Here is a 15,325-nt window from a genome sequence, read left to right as displayed (position 1 = left end):
GCTGGGGGAGTCGGAGGGGCCGGGGCGGCCGGGCTGGGCGGGACAGCGCGGCTTGGGCGGGCTGCCTCCGAAATAACGCCTCGTCTCCCTGAAACGTGTCTCCGTCAGTCTTTTTTCCAGAGGTTTCTTCTCTGGGCGGACGTCTTGGACCCCCTGCTGCTCCTGAAATCCTCCGTGAGTACGCGGCTTGGCCTCGTCGCGTTTTAATTCAAAGCCGTGGCTGGCGGCACCGGTGACAGGAGGGACGGGTGTTTTGGGGCCCGGGCCGCAGGAGGGGACTCGCCCCCCTGCCCTTGGCGCCGGGACGTCGCCCCGGGTGCCGGGGCTCTGCGGGACGGCGTGGCCTCAGCGCCAGCTGCTCGGTGCTCCTTCGCTCCTGCTCCAAAACGTGTCAGGTAGCAGGAAGACTAGCAATCGACCTTGCGAATTTTGACTTTGCTAAGGTGTAAAATAATACCATTACAAAGCTTCGGAGGAAAAATAAAATACCTATACATATACATATATATATATATAAAAAAAGAAATATACGTGTATGCATTTCTATGTATAATTACATAAAACAAGGGGCATTTGGAGACACTACCATTTCAGCAGTACTGTTTAGACTGTGGCTGCTGTGCCAACAGTTGAATTAGCCCAATTAAGAATCAGGAAACCCCCAAAGACAAGAGAGATGAAGCGAGCAGCTGGGCGGGCTGTTCTTAAATAATCTGCTGCTGGAGGACTCACGATGTGGAGCTGTCACAGCTTCAGGGAAGACAGGTTTGCTGAACTGCATCACAGGCATCCAACATCTCTGCTGGCTAATCCACATACCCGTCCTTATGGTGCAGCTTAATCTGAAGGTCACGAAGCTCTTTGATTCTCCTCCAAGTGGATATACTGAAAGGAATCCTACCCTAGGAGGGCACACACCTGATTTGTAGGGCCTTTTTATACCAGAGAATTATTATTACAATTTTAACATTAGTTATTGAAAGTGTCACGCTAAACACATTGTTGATCATAAAGTGTAGCTTCTAAATTTCAGGAACTGTCATGACAGCAAAATTCTGGGGAAGATGTGCTTTTCTGTCAATCCACTTCTGTGTAGATTTGTCAGGGATAACAGAGGAGAAAGCACAGCGCATTGTATGAGAGTCGGCTGGTTGGTCAGTATGTTAAAGGAATTTTTGTTGATGGATTTTTTAATTTATTTTTTAAGGGAAAGCTCCATTAAAGCAAAAGGACACTGTCAAAATGTGTGTATATGAGATATTTCCTTGTCGCTTGCAGAGTTAGTGTGTTGTATGTATCTATTCATCTATCTCTATATATGTGTATATGTGGTATGAATACATATCTGTCTATATATTTACATGTACAAATAATATAATTTACTAAATGTGCATTATATATATATGTAAACGCCAACAAGAAAATTTTATAGTACATTCAGGGATTTGGAAATCTGGGATTAGTTCACACCTCCTTGAATTAAAATACACTGTTGCAAAGAGACATGTGCCTGTTCAAGAAAAGTCAAATCATCTCATAAATTCTCCTAAGAGGGACAGCTTTTTATGTAGACTATGGATAACTACATGAGTTACAGTTTTATTCTCTTTGTTTAAGTGTACCTGTTTTCCGTAATTAAAAGCTTAAGCCGAGTTTAAAGGAAGAGCGTAAGACGCAAAACTTGATCACACATTTGTGAACGTGCAGGAACATCTAGTGATGTTGTGACTCATTTCTGGTAATTTTAAAAGTGGTTTGGAATTTCATTTTAAAATAGTCATCTAGGTGCCTGTGGGGATATCAGATGGTTGCTTTGGTGGCAAATTTTTTAATTTGCCAGCAGACATGGATAACTTTAGATACAAGAATAACACTCTTGATTTCAGTGAGGTTTTTCATGTGCTTAAAGTTCAGGTGCATTTATGTAATGGGTTGAAGGATTGATACTTAAAGAGACCAAGGGGGTCTGAATAATCTAAAAGTTTTTATGACTGTGAATTAGTTGTGTGTTGAGGTGTGTTCTTGCTTTAAGTGCTTTGGTGAAGGACAGGTGCATTAGCTTGACATTCTAGGTTTGTATTTAATGTGTCTTATAACTGATACATTGCACTGTAGAATATTGAAATCTGAGTTATTTTTTTCTCATTGGTTTGTTTTTTTCTCAAATATAGGATGAAATAAGAAGAACCAGGTTATTATTACAAAACAGTGGAAAGACGCTAAGTGAGCCCATACAGAATGATCAGGTATTTTGGAGCGCAATTTGTAGAAAATAGAGGTGTCTTTTTTTTTTCATGGCTGAAATAGTTGCTATCAGTGTAAGATCTAGCAGACAGAATACTGAGATTCAGATACAAGGGATAAACAAGAAAAAATCATTACTACAGAGATTCTAATCTATGAATCTAGTAGGAATTTCTTTGGATGACTACTGGTGCCAAATTGCAGTATTATTATTCTGAAGAATGCTAGGTTGTCTATCATATAGCTGAGTTTAAAAGAAACCCTCGGATCACTCTAGGTATCATTGCTTTAAGCCTGTCTGTCCTCAGCTGGGATGATATAGGTAGGTGATAAATATGTAAAATGCTTACTGAGCTCATTTTGAATCTTTGATGTTGTGTCATCATATAGAGGGCAGGTTGGTTTGGTTTCACATCTCATAAAATGAGCAGTAGCAGTACTTGGGTGGAAAACTTCCTCATGGAATTGCTGGAAAGTAGTGCTGAGCCCTTGCTTTGTTAGGAGGAGTCTTTCTTTTGATTCACTGTGGGCTTGGCTCTTCCCATGTGGCATTTAGTACCTTCTGTGTCAAAGTCTGAAAGGAGAAATAAAAGCTTCTGTGATTCCAGAAAAGCTGAAGTCTTAACATAAGTGTTTAGGCTTTTAGCCATATTTCAAAATTGTTGTTTTCTGTTTTAAAATACCTACTAGCTTAACTTTTTAAAATTAACTTTCTGTTCTGCCATAATGTGCACTTTGGTGCTGTTACACAGCACATGGGATGTGAGTAAGTTGTATTCAACAAGGAGTATATGGAGAGAAATTTTAGGGAAAAAATAATTAAAGGGGTGTATACATATATGGCATTCCATATAAAAGTTATTGGGGAAAAAAAAGATATAATAAATTTAGAAAGAAGATTTTACCCAGTCTCTTCTGAAACTTGATTACTAACCTAATTTTCTAATTGTTTAGACAAAACAAGCCTTCCTGCTAAGCCTGGTAAGTTTACAAAATATTTAGAAATCTTTTTTTTTTTTCTTTCTTATTCCAGTATGGCAAAGGTGGTCCAATTTGACTTTTTTTCTCTCTTTTTTTTTTTTTTCTTTTAAGTCCAGTGTACATCCTGATACAGACAAGATAATTCCTGTTCTGTTTAGACCTCCGGGTAAGTTCCCTTAAGAGAAGTTTTGTGTATGTGACTGAAGCATCGAAGGGGAATAGCTCATAGTAAATAGCCACTGTGATACTACAGTGATACTCTTCTCCATATAGAAAAACAAGTAGACTCTTACTTCTGTTAGTTGCATTGTCATGTCTGTTGAAGATTTATTTATTCCTACGGTCCTCCTGAGGAATTTTTTCCACAGTTCATCTGCTCGGCTAAGTGGAAATAGTCTGACCAGTCTCTGTTTTTTGTCACTACAGAATGAGTTCCCAAATCCCTTCACATGTAAAACTATCTACTATAAGCTAAGTTTTCATTTGATGAATGTGGCTACTGTATGAATTTACTTGCTGTGGTGGCAGATAAAGTCTGCTTGGGGTGATGTTTAGGGAGCCAAGACAGCGCACGTTGTTAATCAGATATAACCATACTCAGGCTATTTATTCCTTATCTCATATAACCACTCACAGCTGTGACAGTCTTTGTTGCCACATATCTCTTTTTGAATAGGGTGAGGAGAAGAAATTTCTGTTCAAAACTCAGTTACATAGTTTCTGAGTAGCCACCTTGAGTGGAGTTCACAAGGGCTCCTTTTGGCTATAAGCTGTGACCAGGTATTCTGGCTTCTTGAATGAGAGACAAAGGTTAGAACTGAAGTCCATGGTGATGGTAGGGTTTTTGTGGGCAGTGTTTTACTTAGAGCTGAGACTGAGCGGGGAAGTAAGGGGAATTTTCTGCTCAAAATCTAGACTCTGCAGTTATTTTTACTGAAATGACATTTTCTTTCTTTTTAGCCTTCCTGCCCATATCTCTTCCATTGGTGAGTAATCATGAAAGATGCTAGTGTACCACAGGGCTTACATTTTTCCACAGCCAGGGGTTGGAGGGAGGGAACAGAAGGTTTTAGGCTTCCTAGTTGTATTTTCAGCACAAGCTTTTTAAAAAACATCTATTTTATGGGAACTGCTGAGTAATCTAGAGATCAAGCCCTTAGGGAATCTCATTGGAAGTCCAAATCTGTTAGCTACCTTCCTTCAGCAGTATTCAAAGAGATTGTTCATGTGTGAAGGTCAGCTTTCTGATGCAAGGTGAAATTCACTAGGCATTGAGAGCAAGGCCTGGTTTTGGTCTGTTTAACCTCAAAAAACTGGCACTGCAGTGGGAAGGAGTCGGACCTTGTGTTCTGTGTTTCAGACTCAGAATATGAATTTTTTCTTATGTAGATCGTGCATTTGCAAATAAGAAATGGTGGTGTCAAGAAATTACAAAAGAAATAAACTCCTTACAGTGCTCAAAAATCGCACCATTTTCTTTCATAAAATTTGTAGCTGCAATTATATGCATGTTTGTTTATTTAGATGTGTTTGCCTTTGGTGTTGGCATATGAGTATACATACTAAGCCATTCCATGTAGAGATTACAGCATGAACTTGTATGGCACTACTAGAAAGTATAACAGCCATCAAGATTTTCATTAAATTCATTAAGAACGGTAATAGACTTAACAGAAATATTTCTTTTTGATATTTACAGCTTAAAGCTCTTTCATAGGTGTGGTTAGATTCAGCACTGGCATTAATAATAAAGGTAGTTGATCCACTAATATTAAATGAATTACTGATCCTTCTCTGAGGCTTTGGATGTTCCATACCCTCCTCTTATTCAATATTTGCCTTATCTTCATTGACTCTGTACCTTGAGAGTGCTCCACACCTGGTAGGCCAGACCTCAAGAAAGGCTGTGGTTTATTAAAACTGAAGTTCTTATTCCCTGTCTGAGTTGGGAAGTAGATCCTAGAATCTTTGATCTTAGGTCAGGTAGATCTAGTATTTATATCCCCACTAGCCAAAACAGTCTGACCCTTTCTCATTCACTACTTTAACTACATTTTTATTATCTTAGTTATTTTATTTGCATCCATTTTAGCTTCACAGGTACAAATGTATTTTTTATTTTGGGTAAGAAAGCATCTTGCCCAAATATTCTTGCACACAGTGCTTTAATCACTGTGTCTCTGTGTTTTATATTGGATAGAAAAAGTGAATATGTCACATCTGTGGCAAGAAAGTGTGTTAGCCTAGAATCAAGGCAAACGGCTTCAGGTACTGACTGGAGCCTTTGACGCTGCTGCAAATAGTAACATAGCAGTTCTCTTCGTGCTCTAGCCTACCACTGCTCACCAAAAACTTCTAGATTCATCAAACCTAATTTTCTTGTGGGGTTTTCCTCTTAGGTTATTGCTTCATCTCTTCAGCTCCAGGCAAAGCAAACTTTTTTTTGCCAGGTAATTACCTCTTCCTTTCGACATTTACAAGTCTTCTAGTCTCAATCCCAAATTCATTTTTGCTTATAATCTCTCCTTTCTGCAGTTCGTGTTTCACACATATACCACAGGATTCACCCTATTAAATGGAAATGGTACCACAAAGGCTGAAGTATGTGTCGATTTTTATTTTTGAAATCATCTTAATTGTACAAGACCATTTTGAACATGATTTACAAGTGTTTTACAAATGCACTTACGGAGTATGTTTCTTCTGTCCATCTTAGGAGTACTCGCTTCAACAAAAGCAGATCTTCTACAGCTTGGGAGCCATTTCCTATGCAGCTTGTATTGGTGTATGTATTTGCTCAATGATTGCTTTCCTAATAAGCCCTCCTGAGAAGGAGTAGGCGCTGAGATAATCACATGGCCAGATATCCTTCAGGATTGTGCTTTAATGCTCTACTCTGATGTCTTGCCCCAGGACTGCTGAGAATAAGAATTTTCCTTATCATCTGTCAGCCAATACCTTGCTTGGCTTCCTCTGATGCTTCCTCTTCTGTCCTTTTCTTTATTATTCTGCAAACTTAGAAAATGGGTGGTGAGAGGAAATGGCCAGGGTTTACAAACACAGAATAACTCACTGGGTTGCTATAGTTGATTTTTTGATGTGGTGCTGTGGAAGGGATCTATCTAGCTCTATAAAAGGGGTGAAATCTGCAGGCATCTGTACTGGAAAGAGTTAGCTCAGATCCCAGAAGCAGCGTAGCCATGAAAATACTGCACTGAACGCAGGTTAATTAGCCTTCCAGGAGGGCTAGGTAGCTGAGGGCTACCTAGCTAGCTCTGTGCTGTGCTGGAATAGGAATTTGTGGTTTCCAGATTTTGCTACATCAGAATGACCTCTGGTATCCTCATGTCGTGGTTTAACCTCAGCTGGCAACTGAGCACACCACACAGCCGCTCGCTCACTCCCCCCTTCCCCCGGTGGGACGGGGGAGAGAATTGGAAGAGTAAAAGTGAGAAAACTTGTGGGTTGAGATAAGAACAGTTTAATAATTGAAATAAAATAGTAATAACAATAATAATAAAAGAATATACAAAGCAAGCAGCGGCCCCCCCGGCCAGCTTTCCCCAGTTTATGTACTGAGCATGACGTCACATGGTATGGAATGTCCCTTTGGCCAGTTTGGGTCAGCTGTCCTGGCCGTGCCCCCTCCCAGCTTCTTGTGCACCTCCAGCCTTCTCAGTCAGTAGAGCGTGGGAAGCTGAGAAGTCCTTGACTAGGGTAAGCACTACTTAGCAACAACTAAAACATCGGTGTGTTATCAACATTATTCTCATATTAAATCCAAAACACAGCACTGTACCAGCTACTAGGATTACTACTAAAATTAGCTCTATCCCAGCCAAAACTAGGACACCTCATGACACTCATTGCAAGCGTCGATGCCCCTATAATGCATTTCCTCACTCTCCACACTAAACAGTGATTTTTGTAAGCCTTCTGGCAGAAAATCATGTCTGTTCCTGCCTTTCACCTCTGTCCACTAGGCAAAACAGTTGGGCCAGCAGTGCTCAGGACTTTACAGAGGTCTGAGGAGGCAGCTATGTCCGTGGGTGAATGTGGGAGTTCTTCCCCTTTGTCCTCCAGGGGAGACTCTGAGCGCTAGGTGGTGTCCTGGCCATTTATTCCTAAATGAAACTTCCTGCAAGTGTAATACGGGAATGTAGAAACTGCAGAGAATCAGGAACAAATGCACAAGTGCACCAGGTGTCCTGTCTGGGGGAGAGAGCAGTATGTGTCACAAGGCAGTTGGGCAGATGTCCAAGGAATATTAGTCAGAGGTAATTGTTTTCCTTTTTCTGTCTTTGTATTCATACTGCTATTGTCCTATACATAATAATGTTGAATTTTTTTTTATCGTAATATTTTGTGTTCTTATCTAAAAGAGTGATTACAAAAACCTTCAGCAACTAGAGAACATACGTATTTTGTTGCAATGTTAAACCAAGGCATTTGTTTATTTTTATAGATGGTAACTACGTACTAAGTCACAGATTTATCTTCCTAAACTGTTGCACATACTGAAATACTGCACATTTTTTTTAATAGAAGGTGCCTGTTTCCTCCCAATGCCTTAGGCTCTTCCTCTTGTCTTCATGAATCGATACACGTTGAAGAGTTTGTTAACGCAACTGGTCGTCAGAAAACTTCTACCTGCTCCTCTTCTTGGTGAGTGTAAAGAAACGGTACATCGTGCAGCTGGTCTGAGGGCCATTTGCTGCCCCATCTGACTGTGTAATTTTCTTGCCCTTGCACAGATGTGGTTTGACTGTTTCCTAGCCGCCTTGTCTGACTGCCTTTGCTGGGTACTGTTATTTCTGTTTGAGAGTTAACACTCACTGATCAGTGTAGCTGACCTCTATTTGATGCTTGCTGGTTTTTAGTTTTAGAGCTCCAGAGCACTCTTCTGACCTTTGTATGCATGACATGCAACCGTTTCTCCAAAGATATCCAGGGATGCAGTTGGCATTTTTCTTTGGCTTGGACATTATACCTGAAACCATCAGGACTGCCAGGAGGGATCAGGAGGGCAGTAGCACTCGAACTGTGTGGCACATACATGACACCAGAGCGTGACACAGCTATGTAACTACTGGCGTAGTTCCTACTCAGGTTGGGGCTACCTAGCTGGCTACCTAACTGCTGACTGTTTAGAAAGTGGGAGTTGTTATAACAGAATATTATTAACCTTGCAAGGTAATGAGACTCAGTTCATTACTGGAACAGCTCTACTGACATGGTGAAGTTGCACCAGGACAAGTTTAACTATTTGATGTTGTTAACTGTTTTTCTAATGCCATTAAAGAAAATTTTGGCCTTTCCTAGGGGAAACCGGTAAAATTAAAACAAATGTCATCTCCTCTGTTCCAACTTATGTGAGATGGCTACCCAAATCTTTCCGAGGACCTGCATAAGAGCTTTCTGACTTGTTTCCCTTGAAGCAGGTGTTAAAGTGTGCTTCCATTTTCTTAAATATAGAGAGAAACCTGAGGGTAATTGATTAGTATTAGTCCAGCATTTGAAAAGTGCCATCTATTACACTGATGTCTTTATTGAACAGCCCTGCCAAAATCTAATAAAAAGAGAAATCTACTATTTCAAACAAGGTCAGTTTGCCAGACTATGCCCTGTTACGCCTAGACCTTGGTCTAGAAAAGAGAAAGAAGAAAACCAGCTAGATGACTAACTCCCATTTGATATGGCCTTTATAAGTGCCAGTGGTTTAGGCTTGTGTTTTCAGTGACTGACTGTGGGATGGATGTTTTCAGGTACCTTGTAAAGCTGGGTCTGGAGGAAACTGAAACATTCTCATCTACGATCCAGCTGAAGCACTGCCACTTGTGACAGACACACAGCTGGGCAGAGAAGTGCCATAATGGAACATATTAGAGCCAGTGTTCCCCTGGCACCGTCCCTTTCAAATTAGGGATGCAGCCTTTACTTCAAGTCTGTTCCCTTCAGGGTCTTCTTTTCTGTGCTGGATTTTGTGCTGACCAGTACAAAACCTATCCACAACACAAACCTCTCCCCTTTCTCTTAAGAACAAAGTACTCTTGGTTTGAGCTGGATGGCAGTGATTGAAAGCTCTGAGTCCATAATGCTAAAGCACCTTTTAGGATTGGGCCTTAAAATCTCACTCAAACTTCTGAAACAAAAATTAAGATCCCAAGCAGATTTTTATGGGTCAGTCTTTTCTTAAGCTGCCAGGTTATTCAGTTGTGAACTGTTGAACTGGAAATGTAAAATGCATGTAATTATGAATGTTACTATTGAGATAGTCCTTTTGGATCTTTTAAAGCAAAATCCTCTTCAACCCTGCAGGCTTGATGAGTGCATTTACTGTGGCAGTGGTGAGAAGCCCAGAATTTGAGAATGGAATTGAAGTGATGGACAGGAATGGCAAGGTTGTAGGACTGTCACGGAAGGCTGGTGAGAAGGTAGGTGAGGGGGTGAAGGCCTCTCTTGACTTGCCTTTCATTGTCGGCCAAGAGCTGAATGTGATGCTGGGAGTAGACCTGCAGGCTTGATGAGTGCATTTACTGTGGCAGTGGTGAGAAGCCCAGAATTTGAGAATGGAATTGAAGTGATGGACAGGAATGGCAAGGTTGTAGGACTGTCACGGAAGGCTGGTGAGAAGGTAGGTGAGGGGGTGAAGGCCTCTCTTGACTTGCCTTTCATTGTCGGCTAAGAGCTGAATGTGATGCTGGGAGTAGAGTTGGATATATTGAAATGAGGAATCCCAGATCAGGTGCTGGATCTTTGGGTAGGCTTGGACTAGGTCTCTGAAACCAGGTTGGCACCTGTCTTGTGTCTTCAAGGGTTGGCAGCCTCCCCAGCCCAATATACCGAGTGCCAGAGTTGAGCCACAGAGACGCTAGCACAGGCATTTCTGCTTTCCCTGCTCACAGAAGGAGACTCTTGGACCTTCTTCTGATGGGACACCTCAGAGAAAAGCTCTGTATTGTACATATCACATGCACCTTCTGTAGAGGGAATATCATTTAAAGGCTGTGCCTCCTAAAGGGTAATGCCCTGATCTACAGTGTGCTAGTGCATTTTATCCTTGGGCTCCAGTTGCTGACTCTGTATTTGCTCCTCGCCTTGCTCATCAGCATCCACTGTAGAGTCTGGCACAGGAACTAGAGCAAGGAGTCATATTTTATGTGCTCTCAGTGACCCTCCTTTTCTATGCTGCTATCCAGAGGGGAGGAAACAGCTAGATGAGCATAAAGATTTGCGGACAGCTGGAGAGAGAACTTCAGATTTGACACAGGATAGTTAGGATGCCCAGAAGGTATAACCATTTGGAAGAAGTTCAGCGCAACTTAAAAAAAGCAAGCTTCAGCAAAATTATTGTTGTGGTAGGAAAACTTGATATGGCATGAGTAGTTTCACCTCCCTTTTAAGGTATTTCTTAGTCACAAGTGGAATATGTGCCACTTGTAGGAGTTTAGTTTCCATTTAAGAAAGAATTCCTCTAACAAATGTTTTTATCCCTCATTAACCTGTTGCTTGAAACCCCAGAGTATTAGACAAAAAAGTGCTCACAGAAGCATGCAGTAATTGAAGCTGCACAGAGCACTGCTTTAACAACATTTATTTTTCTCTCTCCCTGGAGGCCGTTAAAGAAACAGCATTGTCAAGAGCAGTCTTGTTTGGGACAACATTCTTCCTGCCAGCTGTGCTTACGCACTTTGTGGAAAGGTAGGAGGTACTGCAAAAGGGCTGGGGGTGCCTGGTCAGTGTGTATTCTGGTTTTAAGTGTGACTGTTACCACTTGCCAATTTTTCTTGGGTTTGCAGTATTACTTGCCTTGGTAGAAGTGATTATCTGGGAAGTTTCTGTTCAGCAACTGTGATTCATTTAGATAAGTAAGTGAATCTGGTTATGTCTGCATCCATGCTTCAAGGATTTGCAGGAGGTTGTGTAAAACTATGAGGGTTTCTTCTCTGCTCCCATGCAGGAAATACGTTTGTGCTCTCCTGACAGGCTGTTTTCCAGTACCTAGGGTCCGTAACTTGATTTGAGTCCCTGTGTCTGGTGTCAAGGTTGTTCACAGCACTTAGCTTAGATTTGTTATTTCTGAAGAGGTCATATGGCACTTAAATTTACAACTAAAACTGGATCCCAACTTCCAAATAGTTTTTCATATATTGTAAAACATGTTTTTGCTTTTGCAACATTTAGAAACCTTATATAATAAGAAGAATTCATTGTTTGGTTTATGAGAGAATTCTTAGCCTGCTCTGAGCTTTTGGTAGGGATCATCTGTCTCATGTAAATAATACAGGTAGGGATCATCTATGTCATGTAATTTGGTAGTGCCTAAATCAATTCCCTATCCCCTTTATTAGCTTAAGGGACTCCTGTTACTAGAAGACGTAAATGCAGATGTAAGATAAAATTTTAAATATATATTAAGTAATAAATTTTTGCACAAGGCAAAGTAGGACTGCCAAGAGGAACTAAATCTGAAAGGAAAGAGGGTAACGCAAGAAAAATCTGAATCAAAGAACTGAGACACTTTAAAGCACTAACGCACCTTCTCTTCTTTTGTCACTTTGATCTTGCTGCTTATTTTCTTAATCTTGTATTGACAATCTGGGCTTGGAAAATGCTGCAGCTAAATACAAAACAAAGGGAAAGAACAGGAAGTTAGGAGTAAGAACATAGCAAATAAAGTAAGGAAACATCTTTAGGATTCGTAAGCCTAGGTTACTACTAATTTCAGTAAAATTTCAACCACTAAAATAGTAGCTAATGCTCTTTGTCTCACTGTCAGATTATTTTTCAAGCCCAAACTGACATACTTACTTTTTCAATGTCTTGTACAGGGCAAAATTTGCGAAAACTCCACGTGCTTTGGCTTCAGTGAGAATGCTTATGATTACGTCAGTACTAGCAGGGATGCTACCAGTATCACTTAGTATGTTCCCGCAGTGTGGGGAGGTAAGTCCTTTCATAGGAATTGATTTAGGATTATTGTTATATTAAACAGTCATTCTATAACTATGGCCAGCAGCCTTAAGGCCACATAGAAAAAATCAATAGGATTAATGTGGTTATGCATCTAAAATGGGGCAGCAGAGAGGCTGCTTGTGAAGGCCCATGTACGAGGCAGAGGCTTACAGGACTTGCTAGGTCTAAGTTGCATTGTGTGTTATTTATGTTTATACTTTTCAATGTAGATTTATCAGATCACAACAGTCTGAAGCAAGCAAGGTCAGGAGAGCTGTCTTAAAGATTAAAACCAAGGCTCTTCCAGCACTGTTTTCAGTCCTGCTGCAGAAAGAAAGGATGTAGATGAGAAATTTTTCTTTCATGCAAAGTCAGCATAAGCTCATTACAGAGGTAAACCAACTCACATGCGACATGTCCTCACCCTGCCTTACTGAACCGTGAAGTGTAATCTGTTCCCTGGGAAAGTATGCCTTCCTCGCAGGTTTTAAATGGAGGATGTAGCCCTTGAACCTTGGGCTTTGGAGAAGGTGAAGTGAGAGAGGAGCCTGGGGTTCCTTTCTGCATTTACTTCCTCTCCCTTATCAGCACTGTGTGACTATTCTCAGAAAATCACAGCCTGGGCTCTTGCAATTTTCAGTGGTTTCTTTTATTTGCCTAAACTTTCTGGCATTGTAATCTCTTTTTTTAGATTTCTTAATCTCTTATGGCAACAAGGGTAAACTGAACATAAATGAGGGGACTTGTGAGAAATTGTGTACTGAGGGTATGGCTGGTTGGTTCCCTTTGAGCTTCCCAATTGCTCAGCCCACAGCAGAAGTTCTCCTGGGTGAGTCACCCAAATATATTTACAGTTGGACTCGATGATCTTAAAGGTCTTTTCCAACCTGAATGATTCTATAGTGAATGGAGATAACGTCAATAATGCTCTGTTTAGATCTTGGGAGTGCCTCTAATTTTAAATAAAACATATTTCTTCCCTTATGTGTGTGCATGTAGGAAATGTCAGAGAAGCAAAAAAAAGCCCCAAATAAACAAAGAACCCCAAATCCCATACAGCCTTGCTTCTGAAGACAGTATTTCAATTTGTGCAAAGTTCAATGCAGTAAAGAGGAGTTAACACACTTACCAGGATATGGTGGTGTTGATTCCCTTTTTCTATACATTGCAGATAAAGCGAGCAGACCTTGAACCAGAAATTCTGTCATCTACAGATGAAACAGAGTTATTCTACAATAGGGGAATTTAGAGATTGGCTTTAATATAGAAATGTGTGCTCTAATTGAAGTGAATTCTGAATGCATCAACAAATTCAACTGGCATATGTGACTGATTGAATCGTGAATTTATGGTGGCATATGTACCAGATTTGGTGTACAATGGTGTGGTCTATAAAGAGGCAGACTTTGCAAAATGATTTTGCAAGCCCCAGCCCATAGGCAGATGTGTACGCATAACAATGCTGTAAATGATATTTGTACCAGAAAGCACTGTAACACAGCATTTGTCACAAACTGTTTTCTGTATGCTTCCTCGTGTGATTGATTTCTTAATTAAAAGACTATTGAATACAAAAGTTTGTTCTGCTGCAGCTTTTGACATTCTGCTTTCCAGGAACACAGCTGGTAAAGGCATTAACATCACTAGTCCTTTGCGTAAAGTCAAGCTGGTTCTTCTCAGAATACTTACTTTGTATGTTTCATTGTGTTTAGTAACACTCGCTTCAAGGACGAGACATGAGTGAGGTAGCCATTAAAGTGATATTAGACAAAGCAACCCCGATGGCAGTATTATACTGGTTAAATTTAGTTAAGAAATGTTTAGGAACTGGGTGTCAAACTTGGCTACAAAGTGACTCCTGGCTTTCTCGACATCCTTGAAGCAGTTCTGAGGCCTGGTGCCCCTTGAGCTTTAGAACTTGTTTTTTACACTGAAGCCACTGGGAAATCCTGTGGCTTTCTGACCTTGTGGTAGACTATGAGGAATCTCCACTTCTGCAGGTTGATGGTGTTTATCCAAAGAAAAAAGCTGTCTTTTGAGATGTGGCATAAGGGTTAGCCTGTTGATCAGTGCAGTGATAAATTGTGCTGATCATATGAAATTATTCAGGGGACCAGGGCTGTCTGTGAAGAGTTGCAGAAAGAGCTTACAACACTGGATATAAAAACAGGTGAAATATAACAAATGGGTAAGTGAAAAGTAATGAGCTTGGCAGAGGGTTCACCAGCTTCACCTCTGGGCTGTGAGCTGACTGTTAACACTAGGAGTGGAATTAAGGGTAGTGACAGATAGCTCAATGTGTAGTTAACTGTGAAGTTCTTACCAAAGGGCATTACGGATACTAAAAGCTTACATGAATTTAAGAGGAGAACGGGCATTTCCGTCAAAGGGAATCCATTGAAGGATACCAATTCATAGAAACTACACCAGCAAAAGAAGTTCATAAGCTCCATACTACTGGAGAGTGGAAGGGGTAAATAGCTTATTTGCCTGCTCTTGCTTTCTTCTTGTGTCTGCTGTTGGTGGCCATTGGGATATGACATTTGGCTGAATAGATCCAAAGGGTCTGGCCCAGTACAGCTGCTTTCATACGATTTGCTGGCCTGCCACAAATTCAAGATCAGACCTTCTCCTGGGGTAACAGGAGAGAGAAAGAAGCTCCCCAAGTGTGGTAGGAGACCCTGTGGTTGTGGTAACTATAGGCGGGGGTCATAGGAGAGATGGCTCTAAGATCACTGAAGGTGTTACGCGAGGTGCTGCTAAGGCTGTGTGTGACAAGGATAAATATGCACTGAATAATGTAGTAATCACTTTCACAGAAGTAATTTTACAAGTACAGCCTCCAAAGTCTGCCATAATTTAACTTCCTTAGAGCACAATACACAGGTCACTGCTCTCCTATTGCTGGAGGATTAGATTTCTTTTCACGGTGCAATAGAACCGAAGGTTTCCCAATCCACTTCATCACTACAGGAAGAAAGCAGTATAGAGCGAAGTAAGGAAAAATAGCACGCCTGGTCTCCTGCAGGAAAACAGTTCCTGCTTTTGGCACTGAACAAAAGCAGGAAGTAGGGGTTGAGTTTCGTTTCTTGTTTTGGGTTCTGCCTTTTTTGAGCCGTCCTTTAACAACTGACTGCAGGGAAGG

At 40.9% G+C, this 15,325-nt stretch overlaps 1 protein-coding gene across 1 annotated transcript in view; it reads left to right on the top strand.

Annotated features, from left to right (window-relative positions):
- Positions 1-13,697, top strand: part of SFXN4 (sideroflexin 4) — a 15,150-nt gene extending 1,453 nt beyond the window's left edge. The window contains exons 2-14 of the mRNA XM_009278099.1: positions 11-174; positions 2,172-2,246; positions 3,199-3,225; positions 3,337-3,391; positions 4,186-4,211; positions 5,625-5,675; positions 5,761-5,826; positions 5,942-6,010; positions 7,800-7,890; positions 9,544-9,659; positions 10,841-10,926; positions 12,057-12,171; positions 13,352-13,697. Of these exons, the coding sequence (XP_009276374.1) occupies positions 11-174; positions 2,172-2,246; positions 3,199-3,225; positions 3,337-3,391; positions 4,186-4,211; positions 5,625-5,675; positions 5,761-5,826; positions 5,942-6,010; positions 7,800-7,890; positions 9,544-9,659; positions 10,841-10,926; positions 12,057-12,171; positions 13,352-13,429 (1,019 nt within the window). The 3' untranslated portion in view covers positions 13,430-13,697. The remainder of the gene's footprint in view (positions 1-10; positions 175-2,171; positions 2,247-3,198; positions 3,226-3,336; positions 3,392-4,185; positions 4,212-5,624; positions 5,676-5,760; positions 5,827-5,941; positions 6,011-7,799; positions 7,891-9,543; positions 9,660-10,840; positions 10,927-12,056; positions 12,172-13,351) is intronic.
- The last annotated feature ends 1,628 nt before the right edge of the window (positions 13,698-15,325 follow it).

This window comes from Aptenodytes forsteri, unplaced genomic scaffold, assembly GCF_000699145.1.
Source record: "Aptenodytes forsteri isolate BGI_AS27 unplaced genomic scaffold, ASM69914v1 Scaffold15, whole genome shotgun sequence".
NCBI classification, from domain to species: Eukaryota; Metazoa; Chordata; class Aves; order Sphenisciformes; family Spheniscidae; genus Aptenodytes; species Aptenodytes forsteri.
The sequence above is the reverse complement of the archived record's forward strand: the minus strand, read 5'-3'. Positions and strand labels throughout refer to the sequence as shown.